The 17,229-nt window shown below is 36.5% G+C and overlaps 1 protein-coding gene across 3 annotated transcripts in view; it reads right to left on the bottom strand.

The window, feature by feature from the left end:
• The window catches only part of LOC149084801 (la-related protein 1-like), a 232,126-nt gene that overhangs the window by 133,360 nt on the left and 81,537 nt on the right, over positions 1 to 17,229 (bottom strand). For all 3 annotated transcript variants that reach the window (XM_089232541.1, XM_089232542.1, XM_089232543.1), the window contains 2 exons: positions 14,644 to 14,788; positions 12,266 to 12,422 (listed from right to left, as the gene is read on the bottom strand). In XM_089232541.1, coding sequence (XP_089088667.1) covers positions 12,266 to 12,422; positions 14,644 to 14,788 — 302 coding nt within the window. The remainder of the gene's footprint in view (positions 1 to 12,265; positions 12,423 to 14,643; positions 14,789 to 17,229) is intronic.

The raw sequence follows: 17,229 nt of genomic DNA, 5'->3' as shown, positions 1-17,229 counted from the left end.
GACCTTGCTGTGGCCTGGAGAATGTGGGGGCCATCATACACCCCCTCACGTTTGGGGTGTCAGACTACGTCAACACATTCCCTGATATTTATATTTTTGGCAAAGGACCCTTTCCCTAGTAGTGCATCATATGGGCTATTTGACACTTTATACCATATAAAACACATACAAATACATTTTTCTTGTTTGCGACTTTTCAGTTCAACAAGTTGTCTTCGGTTTGCCTTTGTGCATCACATTTGAAGGTTGTTGGTAGCTTCGTAGTTCTACTAATCCATTCAAAGTAATTTTCAGTCTTTTGGTTAGTTTTGTTTTTGTTTTGACAGTGATGATTGCTGACTGAGATAACAAGAAAGCTCTTATAAGAGATGTGTTGTGTTCTAAAGGTACAAAATAGAAAGCAAATCTTCTATAGTATTGCATTCTAGCTGATGTTTTTGGAGTGCAAGAAATTAGAACAACCTTAAAACTGAACGTGGTATCAGCTCTTTGTCTATGACATTGACAGTTTTTTGAAGTAGGCATATAAAGTAAAAAAATTGTTCTTATTTTTGCAGTGTTTCTTCTCAATGTTTCAAGTTTACTGAACTATATCTAGTAATTATTATATATGCATTCTCCTCATAAATCGTATGAAGTACTCAATAAAACCAAGCATCATGAAAAAGTTAATATTTTTCACAAACAATGGAGCACTGTGTGCCTTGAAAAAAAAAAAGATTGTGTACCTTAGAACAGTATAAAACTTGAAATTTTCCTAGTTTACCTTGGAATATTCAACTTACACCGATTTTTAATACTACTTTTATTTGCTTTTGAATATAATTTATATTTTAGTTCTATACTTTTCCCTATAAAAACTTCAGCTATATCCATTTCTTCTCTTTAATTCCATCTTTGGTTATTTCCTAGTCAAATTTGTTACACGTTTACAGTGTGGGATGCATCCAATAAAAACTTTTACAAAGTTCCTTAAGAGAAAAGTTGAACATCTATTTTATTGTTCATCAGTGCCAGATATAGTTAATGTTGATATCAGATATTGTTTAATCACCTAGCATCAAAAGAACTAGAAGAACTATAGATTTAAAAATATAATTTTCCTTTCTACTAGTATAAAAAATAATAATTATGTGTTTCACCCATGTAAATACGTTCCTATCTCCATTATTACTTTTGTTTATGTATATTAATAATATTTGTCATTTTCATTTTTTCAATTATAATTAAAAAATTTATATTTTTCCTGTAACATTTATATTTTATTATCTTTTAAAAACCAATGTGGAAAAAACTACTACTGTAAAACCCTTGCTAAAATATTTTGCCATCCACCAGCTATGCGACATGGTGGTGGTTGTTCTGAGTTCCAGGTCATGGAAGTTCCACATAGTATAAATCCAAGTTTGACACAAGCGGCCATGCAGTGGTGGTTGGCAGCAGAAGTATATGCATGATCGCGGGAAAGGGGTAAATTTCCAAAAGGGGATTTTACTTTTTTTTCTGTGACCATAATCTACGCGTGGGGGGGAGAAACCAACCCTAAATCTTCTCCCCTTCGCTTATGCCAATGATTGTCTGGTAATGACTATTTCTATGGTTTTCCAATTTAAAATGGGCTATTCCTTTTAAAAAGTGTTGCCATGACAATAAAAACCGTACAGGGCTGGCACCAGGCATAAGGCAATGACAATTGTGGCTGAGTGGCATGGTGGTAAGATGCTCGTCTACCACCGTGAAGGTTGTTGTCATGGTCCCAGGATCAAACCTGAGGGAGAATATACAAATACAAGGCAAATAATTTTTATTTTGCAAAAAATACTCAGGCAAAATACCCAACGAGGTGGCTGAGAAAACAATGCCCATAACAAGTGTATGGATGCCATATATTACTAAACTACAGCAAGCCAATTAAAAATGTAATCACAAAAATTGTAAAAAATATATATACACATAAAATAATATACAATGCCCATAGAACATATTTATGGTTGTCTTATTCTAAGTATGGATAGCTTCTCGATTTACCCCAACATGTTTATCGTATTTCTTTTTAAACATGTCAATTGTGTTAGAATTTACTACCTCCGGGAGCAAGCTATTCCATTTATTAACCCTAATAGAGAAAAATTTCATGCGACACCATAACCTTGTCTCAACAAACATGTTGTGGTTAATCGAGAAGCTATCCATAATTACAATAAGACAACCATAAATACATTTTATGGGCATTGTATAATATTTTATCATTGTATATATATATATATATATATATATATATATATATATATATATATATTTTTTTTTTATAATGTTTGTGTCTATGTCCCTCACCAATCAATACTGGTGTCCCTAGTGAAAACAGTCGATTGACTGTATTAATAATTCATGGTCCATCCTATCCAACCCGTTGAAAATTTTGAACATTTCAATCATATCTCCCTGACACCTGCGTTCATCCAATGTTAACATTAAAAAAATAAAGCCTCGCTTCATAACTCATGACCTGTGTGCCAACAAGGGGACACGTAGCTCTTCTCTGCACCTCTTCAACCAAGTCTATGCCCCTCTGTAGGTATGGTCTTCAAAACCTTACAGCATACTCCAGTTCAGGACGAACAAAGCGTCAGAAAAGCAGAAGAATGACTTTAGAATGCTAAGACACTTTTTCAAAATAAAACCGAGCATTCTATTCACTTTTACCACTGCTGAACAATGTTCAGAAAACTTAAACTGCTCATCAATAAGAAGTCCCAAATCTGTCATCCTAATTGCATCCGGGATAGACTCTTAAAAGAAATGTGGGTTGTTCGAACTAAAATGAGAAACCATGCACTTTCCAAAGCTAAACTTCTGCTCCATTCATTTGTTCATATTCCAATCCTGTTCAAGTTGGTCTGGAGCAACTCCCTATCACTTTGATTCCCAGCTACCGCCCCCCCCCCCATTAGATTCATGTCATCTGCAAATTTGCTAACAATCCCATCGATACCGTGATCGAGTTTATTGATAAAAAGTGAAAAAATATAAGACCCAGGACACTTCCTTGAGGAACTCCACTAGTGACACCTGTCCAATCAGAGAATTCCCTTTCACCATAACCCGTGACCTCTCTCAACCACGATTCTATCCAATTCAGCAAGTTGCCCCAATCTTGTGTAAACGCTTCAAGAGTTTACCATGCTGGACCAGATCGAATGCCTTCTGGAAATCAAGGTAAACATAATCTACATTTTTGCCCTTACCCAAAACCTTAGTCACAGTGCGATTCTAAATTCATGGGAGAAATTTTGATAATTTTTGATATGAAACACCTGAACAAGCACTTTTAGTCATAGAATGTGTGGTCGAATTGAGATAGCAAAAGCAGTAGAAAAAATCTTCAGAGAGTGCACAACAGCCCACTTCAACAAAAATATATTTTCAGACAGATTTGCAGCGATATGTGCCATCAATCATTCGAGAGTACATATGCACCTTTGGATTGAATTGGTGTTTTGATTTTTATTGGTGAAAGCACCATCAAGGTTATGCTGTGCCAAATAATAATCAAACAGTACAATGACTGGAGGTAGAATTTGAGTTACCGAAGTTGCATCATGAGAAAACCTACCAAATTACAATACCCTGCACCCTGGTCACGAATACTAGTGTACGCAAGATCAACCTTTAGAAGAGGCACATTGGAATCGGAGAACAAAAGAAATCTCTTTCAGAGAAATTTTGAGCTACTAACCTTCAAAAAGCATTTCAAATGAACAGAAATGGATAAAGATAAAATACAGTATAGAGTGATATTTTAATTTTTCACTAAAATGTTTGAAAACTTTTATTGTTTTCGGGAGGGCACGAGCCCACTATGTTCTCCCCTGTGTACCACGCCTCTGGTCATGAACATATGAATTCAAGACTGCTCGAAAATTTCGCAGCAATAGGTAGGTAAAACTTATCTTTATGCTACACATGTGTAAGCAAAATAATGATGAGAATCACAATTTCAAAAACTAGGAAATGAAAAAAGCAATTCTAGGATTTTCAATAGATAAATTTTGTCTTCGGATACAGAATAAATGTATTAATTTATTCATTTTCATGTTTTCTCATAAAAGTGCACAAAAGCACATTTGCAATACATGACTGAATATAAGATTTTTCTTTTAATTATTTTGATCAAATTTTATTTAGAATTTTAATGTTATATGACATATATACAGTTGAATCCTGTTATAACAAACTCCAAAAGACCAGAGAAATCACTTCGTTATAACAAAATTTCATTATAAGGAAATTCCAGGTTTTTGAATGTCTCAGTGTAAACTTATCTTGGGGGTTGGAAAAGTGTTCATCAAAACGAGATTTGCTGTAACGGTATTTGTTAAAGCAGGATTCAACTGTAATAAGCTCAATCCTTTGAAGGGCAGGCATTTTTCCAAAACCCATAGGAGAAAATGTAAAATGATGCCGCCTGACAGTCGAGTGGTTAGGGAACTAGCGTCTCACTGTGCAGGTCTGGGTTCAAATCCCGGTTCGGGCATGGATGTTTATTAACACTAACAAATTCCCTGGACGGATCATGCTGATCCCTTGGGAATACGTGTGGATCACGTTAGTATTATTATGCGCTCATTATGGGATCACCTGCCACCTTCAAGAATTATTAAACTGATTTGATATATTTACTCTCATGACATTTTATTTAGGAAATTGCCTCGCAACATCTCAGATCGTAATTACCCTCTGCCCCAAAGGGGGTCGTGACCAACTTTTTGGGAATCACAAAGGGCAACAGAAGTGAAAAAAGGAAACTCTTTTCAGACGGCCATATCTTAAGGGCAGCAAAATAATATTTGGTCCCCCAGGCCACAGTTTTTAGCTCTGGCCCTGAAAACATACAATATAAATATACATTCTATTGCATATCCGTATGTTGACAATTTTAAGGGTAGATGGCACCACCTACTGAGCACAAAACAGACATTCTAATGGATACAAAAGCACATGATAGGTTTAATCAATTATTGTGTAACCCCCCTTTCCCTCCTTTTCTCCAGCCAAGATCAGTGTTATTTTGCGAGAAAAACAAAATTATCAACACTTGCCCTGAGGAAATTTTGAGTACGCCTATGTCACCAACACATGACGTAATTACTCTATTCAGATTAAAAAGGCGCATTTATGCACCTTAATGATAATAGATTACAGTTATGAACCGTTTATGTTGTGTCTTTCTATGTGTTTTTCTTCGCTCTCGTGAGTTTTACTTAGCGTGTTGTTTATTTTTGGGTCATATTCTGCTGTGGTTTTCTTTTTTTTCTAGCACACGTTGGATTGCGAGATAAGTGGTTTTTTTATTATATTGCTCTCATTTTTTAAAATTTTCGTTGTGTATTTTCGATCGACCGATATTTTTTTTCTCGTTCACATTTCATTTTCATTGTATTTTCGCCAGGTTTGTGTTTTCTCGCTTCTTTGATATAAATTTTTGTTTTTTGGACGTTAGTGTTAGCAAACAGTGCATACTTTTTCCCGGGTACTCTCAATAACTTTGTTTTTACTTCCACTTGGGCCTATTGTTGTAGTGTTAGTGATTTGAGATAGTTAGCTAATTCTAATAAGTTTAAGTTGTACTTTGTAGCTTAATACTTTTTTTAGAGTGTTGTATTCCTTATTTAATATACATTTTATTCTTCATGATTTAGTGTTGAGCATTCCATTTTACATAATTTTTTCGTACATTCTCTTACGTATATTTCGCATACTAATGTATATTACATTATTTTAAATTCCTGTTAATGTATCTCATTTTCCTATTTTTAATTATTATTATCTAGCTTTAGCAATATTGATAGTATGCCTCGATCTCAACTAGTGTTGTGTAGAGCTTGCGAAGGGAGGTTTCCCTGGTCTAGGGGTGTAGTAGCTGACAGTTTCAATTGTAAAGGGTGCTTGGATAGGACAAGGCTGGAACTCGAGGTCAAAGCTTTACAGGAAAAAGTTAGGGTGCTAGAGGGCCCGGTTATAACGGAGCCACCTGTTGATGAAGAAGCTATCTCCACGAATGACAGTTTAGAGGGCGAATGGGTGGTCGTGGATGAGGTAGAGGGGGATAGTGATAGGGGTTTAATCATCAGCGATTCTATGGTTAGGGAACTTGGGAACCGAGTGTGTAGGGATTTTCGGGGTTTCGAGAGCTGTTGTCTTCCTAGGGGGAAGATTGGAAACGTTCGAGACATTTTTCATTGCCGAAAGTTGCCCTTGCGGGTGATTCTGTGGGTGGGAACGAATCAGGCAGGAGCGAATATTAGTGAGTGTCTGTCAGAGTACCAGGATTTACTATTATCCGCTAGGGAGGGGGGTTCAGATGTGGCAGTGATTCCGGTGCTGCCGAGGGGTAGTAAGGGGTACAGGAGTAGGATCCACTAATTCAATATAGGCCTGAAAGATATTTTCTCCACACTTGGGGTCACATTCTTGGAGCTTCCCGTATTTACCGATAGGTGGCTTCGTTCAGATGGGATCCATCTAAATAAGAGGGGGGGTCTGGGATAGTCTTAGGTCAGGTTTTTTACTCCCAGACCACGTAGTCGGGAATGCGGGTTAGTTAACGATAATCACAACAGTACTGACGGGGAATTACCCACCTCTGACTTGGATGGCTTCTTGATTGACACTAAATCACTGGGCAAATTAAAATGTGTGCTAATAAATGCCAGGAGCTTGGGTAATAAGATTTTTTAGAAACTATGATAGTTGTGGAATGCCTGGATCTTATAGCCATTACAGAATCTTGAGCAAACGATGGGGATGAATCTTTCTTACATATCTCAGGATTAGATGCTTTTTTAAAAAATAGATCTGATAGGAAAGGGGGTGGAATGTTGATATACTTGAAAACCTGTTCAAAGGCTAGAGAGTGTAACGTGCAGAGAAGTGATATTGAATGTATATGGGTTGAACTTGAGAACAAAAGAAGTCATAAACTTATTGTTGGAGTTTGTTACAATCCACCGAATAGGGATCCACTACATCTCCAAATTTCATGGTTAAGAGATAGGTCACAACGAGTTATGGTGAACGGGGAATCCTCTGGTTGGACAGACGTCACAAGTGGAGTTCCTCAAGGAAGTGTCCTTGACTCCATACATTTTTTACTTTTATCGATAAACTCGATCAGGGTATCGATGGGATTACTAGTAAATTCGCAGATGATGTGAAGCTAATGGGGGGTAATCGGGAATGATAGGGATAGGGAGTTGCTCCAGACCAACTTAAACAGGATTGCAGCATAGGCATATAAATGGAGCATGACGTTTAGCATTGATAAGTGCATGGTTGCTCATTTTGGTTCAAATAACCCACAGTTCTCTCACGAGTTGGTGTCACTATCCCGGATGCAACTAGGGTTACAGATTTAGGAATTCTCATTGACGAGCGGCTTAGGTTTTCTGAACATTGTTCAGAGGTGGTCAAAAAAACGAATAGAATGCTTGGTCTCATTTTCAAAAAGATCTCTTCGCGTTTTCCTAAAGTCATTCTTCCGCTTTTTTGAGGCATAATTCGTCCTGGACTGGAGTATGCTGTGAGGTTGTGGAGAACATACCTACAGAGGGACATAGACTTGGTTGAAAGGGTGCAGAGAAGAGCTACCGGTGTCCTTATTGGCACACAGGGATCAAGTTATGAAGCAAGACTTCATTTTTTTAATGTTAACATTGGATGAACGCAGGTGTTGGGGAGATTGAAGAGTTCAAAATTTTCAATGGGATGGGTAAGATGGACTATGAATTATCAGTAAAATGTCAGTCGAATGCTTTCAGAAAGGGACACCAGTATTGATCGGTAAGAGATTCTAGGTTATGGTGTGTCGCAGGGAATTTTTCTCTAATAGGGTTGTTAATAAATGGAATAGCTTACCCCTGGAGGTAGTAAATTGTAACACAATTGACACATTTAAAAAGAAATACAATTAACATGTTGGGGTAAATCGAGAAGCTATCCATTCTTAGAATAAGGCAACCATAAGTATTCTTTATGGGCATTGTATAGTATTTTATCATGTGTATATATTGTTTATAATTTTTGTTAATTGCATTTTTAATTGGGTTGCTATATTTTTGAAATATATGACATCCATATTTTTATGGGCATCTTTTTCTCAGCCACCTCGTTGGGCATTTTGCCTGTTGTGGTGTTGTAACCACTAGGGGAGGAAAATATCCAGCTCAGCTAAAGCTCAGGGAGATTTATCTTGCATGATGTAAGTTCAGATGTTTGGCTGTAAATGGAATGAATAAAAAAAAATGTATAAAGTTAGATTTAGCCGGCTTTTGTCTCAGCCAGAGATATCAAGGAAACAGTTATTTTCCGGATATTATGCTGAGGTGAGCTCGGAAAGAAAAGTCATCATTTCCTGACCATTTCCTGAAGTTAAGAGAGGCTACTAATGCCTCTACTTCAGCGCCTCACGACACAGTACGTGAAATTAGGAAGGCAGATTCATGTGTCTCCAGTGGTGTAGATGGTAGCATGCTTGCCCGGTATGCAAGAGGGCCTGGGTTCGTGTCCCGGCGGAGACGTGATGACTTTTCTTTCCGAGCTCACCTCAGCATAATATCCGGAAAATAACTGTTTCCTTGTATAAAGTTAGTTACTCTGCAAGGATTTGAATGAATCAGAAGATATTATTGAAAGAAAAGCAAAAGGTCTTTAAAACGTACACTAGTGCAAAATGAAAAATTGATTAGGGGAAATTCAAATTTGGTTTATCAGTAAATATATATTGCATCTAACTTAATTATACTTGTTTCACATGGTTCGTACTATTCCAACGAAAAAAAATTCAAGGACTATTCAAGCACTTTTCAAGGTAAAACTTAAAAATTCAAGGACTTTTTTTTTACAAAAGCATATTTTTAACATGAATAGGCACATATTTAATTTTGATTAAAACTTTCAGAGATTACATTTCTACCTATTTTATTTCACATCATCTGTAATGAATAAAGGAGGCCACATACACATATATATCATACAAAACATATGACACATTGAATAACACAGTTCGTGCCTGTCAATTTCCTCATTGAAACGTAGTTTAGTCTCTAAATATTGCAATTAATTTCCTTTTAAAGGCTAAAAAAAAAAACTCTTCTAAAGATAGAAAAAGATTAAATTATTTCTTTCATTAATTCTGGATTTATTTATTTCATTAATGCTGGAATAATTTCTTTCATTAATTCTGGAATAATTTCTTTCATTAATTCTGGAATTTTTTCATCAATTCTGGAATTATTTCTTTCAACAATTCTGGAATAATTTTTCATAACTTTTGGAATTGCTTTCATCAATTCTGGATTTGTTTCTTTCGCTAATGCTGAATTATTTTATTGATTCTAAAATTATTTCATTAATTCTGGAATTATTGCTTTATTAATTTTGGAATTCTCTCATTAATTTTGGAATTATATTTCATTAATTCTGTAATTCTTTCTTTCATTAATTCTGTAATTTTTTCCTTCATTAATTTTGGAATCATATCATCGATACTGAAATTATTTCTTTCATTTATTGTTTTAAACTCCTTTAAACAACTATGGATACCATTAGAAAATAACGGAGATGCGCCGACATTCAACGCGTCACGTGATCTTCCAAGTAATTATGTAGACCACTGACGTCATACCAGCGCCGGTACTAGAACGCGGGAGGGGGGGGGGGGCAACTGCAGAAGGACTTCTACTCTAGAAATAGGTATTGGTTGGTTGTTGGGGGCCAGAGCGTGCCGACTGAGCTGAAGAAAAAAAACAATGATCGGAAGTTCATTTTGAACTCTAGCTTTTATTCCATAAAAGTTGCAAGGAAAAAAAACAAGATCATTTACGATCATAAAAGAAATAAATAAATAAAACGGCCGACAAATAACAACCGGCAATCTCAGGGAGAAAAAAAACAATCCCGACATAGACGAGGAAAAAACCAGCCTACAGTACAAAGCCGAGCTCCTGTGAGGGTGAGAGCATGCCGCCAGCGATTTACATATTGCGTCGGGCCGAGCGGTTCCACGTGCACAGAGAATAAAAAGGGAAAAAACATTCCAATAAAGTTTTTGGCACCGCATGAACCGAACTGTATCATTTCGCGTCGGCAGAAACGTTTTACATAATCACACTACGCGTTTGTGTATTCCTACCGTGGCGCATCGGCTCACGGCCCTGCTATCAGCTACTCTGTCATCTGCATGCTCCGGTTTGAAGGGAAGCATCGAGCTCGATGAAGGGAAGTGAAAGAAAACAAAAATGAAGAGAAGATCGGTAAAACGAGTGGCGCACAACGCATTTGACTCCTCCAGAAACAGTCGGCCAATCACGCCCGACGTAAAACACTGCAGTGTGAGGCTTGTTGCGCTCTCTAGGAAAACAGTCAAACTTGTTTTCTTATTATTGGTGAGTGGACGGCGTATTACGCTGGGCGATTCACTTTGCACGCGGCACAAAAAACCTGCTCCTACGAAAACACGGCTTTATAATAATGGGGAAAAACGTGCTTTAAATCCAATTATCCAGGGTTATTGGCTACTAAGGCTTTTTCCCTGTGCTTTGCACTTTTTAAGGACTTTTTAAGTCCCTTACGAAGTAAAAAAAAAAAAAAAGTGGCGAAAACTATTTCGGAAAACACAAATTTTTCAAGGACTCTCACAGAATTCTTAAAATAAAATTCTTTTTCAAGGACTCTTATTTATTTTCAAGGACTCTTATTTATTTTCAAGGACTTTTCAAGGTTTTCAAGGACCGTACGAACCATGGTTTCATTACATTGATGAGTCAATTCCTCAGTGTCAGAGTTTTTGTAAGCTTTCACTATATTAGTAGAATATTTACCCCAATAAAAGTAATTAAACCCAAATACTAACTACTACACTGCACCAACAGGCCTCAAAAACATTCTTTAATACAGTATTTTCATTCTAAAAATCAATTGAATTGGCTGAATGTATATGGTGATCCTTATCAAACCTTGTTTTTCCCATAATGACAACTAATGCAGGGGAATATGGTATGCGTTTTCAGAAATTAAATAGTGCGATTCGGGGGAAAACAGTAAATGATAAGGGGAAATGATTGTTTCTTTAAGAGGGACCCAGATAATTCAGAATAGAGCAGCATCACTGGCTTTATTTGTGGGCTGAAATCTCAGAAAGTTCATTATAGTAGTCAAAAACAAAAATCTTAAATTTCAAGATCTTTAAACACTGCCAACGATACCAACCAATGGAGGTACCAGAAATGTTGACTGAGAACTCCAATGAACTGTGGCGCTGCTTGTCTTGTACAATTTTTATATTTTTATTATATTTTTTATGCCACTCACTAGCTAGGCATTATCTAGTGTGTTCTGGTATTGGAGTTCAGTCTGGCTCCAACTGTCGACCGAACATGTCCTAAAAGTCTCTCTCTTCTATTAAATAACTAAAAAAAGAAAGGAGTCATGACTGTATGTTTCCGAAATAACAACCAGACACATCCACCAGCACTAGCATCACCATAGAACAATGGCTTTGTAGCTGCAAAAACCTTTTATTCAACCATTAGATCAGTGTTTTCCAACCTTTTTGATGTTGCAGAGCCCCTGTAGTGAACGTAAATGTACTGTGAACACCCTGTAATGCCAGTCAATGCTCTACTCCCGTAGTGTCATAAAATAAATTTTGATGTTTCTCTCCCATAAAATCTTAAATGTACTTTTTTTTATAATTTGCATGTCAAAAAATTAAATAAATTATAGTTTCACGGCACAAAATGTGTCATCATAAAGTACTCACAAACCCATGGGCGTCCATGAACCACAGGTTGAAAAACACTGCATTGGATTAGAAGCAAATACAATGCCACAACAAGCAAAATGCCCAACGAGGTGGCTGAGAAAAAGATGCCCATAAAAATATTGATGTCATATATTTCAAAAATATAGCAACGCAATTAACAAAAATTGTAAACAATATATACACATGATAAAATATTATACAATGCCCATAAAGAATACTTATGGTTGTCTCATTCTAAGTATGGATAGCTTCTCGATTTACCCCAACATGTTTATCGTATTTCTTTTTAAACGTGTCAATTGTGTTACAATTTACTACCTCCGGGGGTAAGCTATTTTATTTATTAACAACTGTTTGGCAATAAATAGTAGTATATTCATAGTTTTAATAGACAATGTCTCTTTTTCTTTGTTTTGAACTGGTAAATGTAATAAACTGCTTTACCAGAAGGCAATGGCCAGATTTTTCCAGGGATAAAATCTGGAACATCAGGGTGAAGTTCTGAGGCTAAGGTGTCAGAGAGTGGCCATTTTTCTGGTTCTACTTTAGTTCTCACTTTCACACTGTCTAATAGCTCAAGCTTAGAACTCTCCTTTAATGCCTGAAAAAAAGATCACAAAAAAATTATTAGATCATTAAGAATTATGTATCAGTGTCTACCACGTACTGAAAGAAAAACTGACTTTTCCCTGAACTTTTCTTCTCTAACCAAACGTTCTATAGATATATTAAGCAGAGGTAGACATGAAATAATTCGCTATGTTAGAATTCACATGGTGGGATTGGCAAGGATATTGTCGGTGGAAACATTGTTGGGAAGTGGCAACATCACTTATATTTACAAACACATACGCTTGAGAGCTAATTTTTATGTTTATTAGGCAAATTTTAACAAGATATTGGATGATAAGGAATATATTCTGAAAAAAATACAAGTACAAGGTACCTAGAAACAATAAAATTTGTGTGAATGTATTAAAATATAATGTGAACATCGATTATATGTATCAAATTGACTTAACAAGAGAACAATCATAGCGACGTCTATTAGTCAAAAACAAACTATTTTTAAAAAAATTCAGGAAACTAATGGTGTTGCTGTGGACAGGACTGAAGTTTTTCAATGCAAAAAAGTGCTCTGATACTACACCCTGTTTGTGTAGGAACAAGTGAGAGTGCTTTTAGAACAGCGGTTCTCAACCTTTTTTGACTGGTGAAGCCCTGTTTGACTCGAGGAGCCCTTTTTTGTGTATAATTTTTATGGCGGACCCCTGTAGACCTTTTTTATTTATCTATCAAATTTACTGATTTTCATTTATTTTCCTTGAGTCGCTGCAGAGCCCCTGCGGCTCCGTGGACCACCGGTTAATAACCACTGTTTTAGAAGAATGGCTGAAGTAAAAAGAAGATGCTTGTGTGTGCCCCAAGTTTGAGAGTGTTAATGCAGAGGAAATAAAACTATATTAAAACATCCTTTGAGGAGAAGCTTGACAAACTCGAAAAAATCTAACTTTGACAGGAGATGAAAAATCATTTTACTGTGACAATCTGAAAACTGACAAGGAGCTGAACAAAGAAACAGTTGGCATAACAAAGGCAATAACTTTTAATTCACAGCGTTGACGATCTCTGGAAAAATATACAAGAAATGAAATCAAATATTGAATGCATTGATAAGGATATTAAGGAAATTAAATCAGAAAATCTAAGCCTGAAAAAAGAGATAAAAATTAGAATAAATGACATAGAAAACAAGGGCAGGAAAAACAATATCGAAGTACATAGAGTTCCAGAGATGCTTTCAGATGTTATAGAAATTGTGAATATAATAAAGCACAAAATAGGAATACTAGTAAATGCAGAAATAGAGAACTTGCATAGAGTACCCACAAGAGATGCAAATAAAAACAAACCTGTAAGATTTGCAAGCGAACACTCAAAAAAAAAACTGGATACAAAAAGCTAAGTCTCAACAATTGACAGCAGATACAATAAACTCCAACTTTGCATCCAACAGAATATATATAAATGAGCATCTTTTGCAGGAGAGCAAATGCTTGTTTTTCCCCACAAGAGTTTAGAAAGAGCAACTTGAAATATGCTTGGACAAAAGATGAAAAATTTTTCCTCCTGAGAATTGAAGACTAGAATTATAAGAATAATGGATGAGGAAGACCTCACAAAGTTGAGTAATGATGAACAATGAAAATGATATTATATACTTGTACCAGCAACAACCTACTCTGGAATAGTTAAATAATGCTTCAAATTTTTACTGTCACTGATGCATGCATGTGGTACTTTGATTACATTTTGGTGAATTTTTGTTAATTTGAGATAAACAAATGTGAGTAGTTGTGTGACTGCCATATCAGTTTTAAACACAAGAGTCTGCAAAAGGTGTTCTTAAAGAATATTAGTATACAAAATGACAGATCAACCAGTTTTTAGCCAGGTGTGAATCCAGGGCATTATGTCGAGAATAGTGATCCAGTGGGAGTAAAGGATGTATGTTGAATATACATTCTGTATTTTACGCTATAAAATAATTAGTTTCCATTGACATTCTGGATTTTATGGGGGATGGGGGGGGTCACCTTATTGCTCTTATCTGAATCTGCACCTGTTTGACTTGTGAATGGTATCTATATCACCAAGGCCCAGATGTTGACCTAAAAAAATACTAAAAAAAAAAAAAAATGAAAACAAAAAAATAGCCCTAAAAATTACAAAAAAAATTGTTAGAATCCAAAAAAGAATGTCTTTGAAAAACTAATCAGTCTCTCAAACATGATTTCAATATTTAGGAATCTCAAAAATACCTCAACAATCTTTCCAATGTCATGAGTCATTGATTGTATTCTATTGAAACTTGCAATCAAGCTTATTGGAAGATAGCCTTCAGTATCCATTTTCCTTCGAATGAAAAAATCCCCTTGAAGATTTTCTTCACTGAAGTAGTATTCCCTGAAATGAAATTTAAGTCAGCTACACGTTAATACAATGAATGATATAATCGTATTTTCAAAAACTTAAGCATTTTTGGTCTTTGTTTAGTTCAATAAATATAAATATGAATTTTTCAAATTAATGCCCATTTCCTTTTTTTTTGTCAGAAATTGCAAGAAAATTACAAAATCTTTTGAGAAAATAAAAATACCAAAATATTGTTTCTATTAACTCATCTACACTCATGCACAAAATTAAGAAATTTGCACATTGTCTATTTTCACAAAAAGTACTGAACCACAGGTACTAATAATGCCACCGAAGGAATATGCAAATATTCAATGTCGTATACGTGCGTGTAGGTGGAGCAGTGACCATGGAGGGGATAAGGGCACGAGGCATTTCCCAGGATTCATGTGCTCATACTCTCTGCGACATTCGCTGTTTCTCACAAGAGTTTGGTTATTAAATTTTATAAGCTATCAGGTAAAATGAGTAGCCACAAACGTATGGATGACGGAATGAGACGGAGAATCGTTGGTAGATTGGAGGCAGGGCAATCACAGTGCAGGTAGCTACAGAGCTCAATGTTACTCCAAGTGTCGTCTGCAATTTGTGGAAACAGTTTCAGAAAACTGGATCCATATTGAGAAGACTTGGACAAGGTCATCGAAGAACCAAGATGACCAATGAGGATCGTTATTTGGCACTTTCAGCGCGGCGCCACAGGACTGCTACAGCATCACAGCTCTCACGTCAGCTACATGCTGCCACTAGAACTTGAATTTCATGGTTTACTCTTGCCCGAGGGCTTTATGAAAGATCCGCTGTTTGCATCCCGCTAACTGCAGCACACATGCGAGAGCGTTTAGCATGGTGCAGACATCAGCCTTGGACCAGACTTCAGTGGAGCACCCTGTTCTTCACAGATGAGTTGAGATTCAGCTTGGACACTGATTCTCGACGTACACTTATCTGGAGAGCTTGGTACCCGATACCATCCCTCACACATCAGGGAAATGGACCACTATGGTGGTGGAGGTGTCATAGTCTGGGCAGGCATGTGGCATGTTGGAGGGCCGCACACCCCTCCATATGTTTGGCAGAGGGTCCATGACTGCTAGAAGGTAGAGAGGAGATCTTAGAGCCCTATGTTCAACTTTTCAGGGGTGCAGTTGGCCCTCGGTTCCTGTTCATGGATGACAATGCTCATCCACATAGGGCTTCACCTGGTCAATGATTATCTAGAAAGTGTGGATATTCAGCATATGGATTGGCTAGAAAGATCTCCTGACCTAAACCCTATAGAACATGTCTGGGACGCACTTGGAAAGGCAATTGCATCTCGCCATCCCCCTCTCAGAACCATCCCGGAACTGAAAACTGCATTGCTGCAGAAGTGGGACTGATTGCCACAGACACTCCTGAACTGCCTCGAGTCCAGTATGTCATCGTGCTGTGCGACCTGTGTGGCTGTAAGAGGGGACCTCACCCCATATTAGACTCATTTTCAGTTCGATCTCCCAATGTGGAGTTTGGACATTCCTGCAATGATGAGCTTTACTGATAATCATGCGTGCATACTATGACTTTTGTATGGGACATCTTTCTCTGTTATAACAGTGTATTTGTACCAAATTTCATTAAAATCTGTCCTGGTTTTTCAGAAATTCTATATAATGTGCTAATTCTCTTAATTTGCACACGAGTGTATGTTCATGTGGTTTGTAAAGGCAACTCCATAAATAATCTTGCCAAAAACATCGAAAGCAATATATAGTGAAGGTATGTCTTGTCTGCATCCACAATTAAATGGCATCTGCTGAACCCAAAACTGCATGCAAGCATTCCTTAGCACAGGATTCTGTTGAGCCTGAACCATTCATGTATCAGGCTACAATATGGTTAAGTCAGTGGTTCTCAAACTTATATCACCCTCGGCCCCCTTGCCAAGTCAATATCTATCCACAAAATATCTATCCAGAAGTCTAGTCAATATCACCAGAATAGTCTAACAAACAAAAAATTCAAAGCATCAAACAGGTGCATATCAATATCAAAAGGTCATCATGATACCGCTGGAAAAAAAATAGCAACACCCCTAGAAGCTGTGATGCACACTTAGAAAACCACTGCCTTAAGAGTACCAAGTTTAGTTAGTTTAAAATAGGACTGTTACGTGGGTATTGAATCACTTCATGAAAGCCTTGGTTAGATTTCAGCAGTCGCAACAGTGGTGGTCAGCTGATATTTTATGTGATTTTCAAACTTCGAAATCTAACATGAGAGGATGAACCCCAAGATGAAATGATCATGAATAGTAAATTCTGTTTATATTTGTTGTATTTAGCCGGTGTAACCTCTGTGTAGGAGATAAATCTCTTCCCAAAAAAAAAAAAAAAAAAAAAAACACTATTTTTTTTCATCTAATTTAAAATTGCCTTCAACATAATGTAAAA

This window comes from Pholcus phalangioides, unplaced genomic scaffold (genome assembly GCF_987345545.1).
Source record: "Pholcus phalangioides strain wild (caught in Gottingen) unplaced genomic scaffold, Ppha-v1.0 ptg000007l_1, whole genome shotgun sequence".
NCBI lineage: Eukaryota > Metazoa > Arthropoda > Arachnida > Araneae > Pholcidae > Pholcus > Pholcus phalangioides.
The sequence above is the reverse complement of the archived record's forward strand: the minus strand, read 5'-3'. Positions and strand labels throughout refer to the sequence as shown.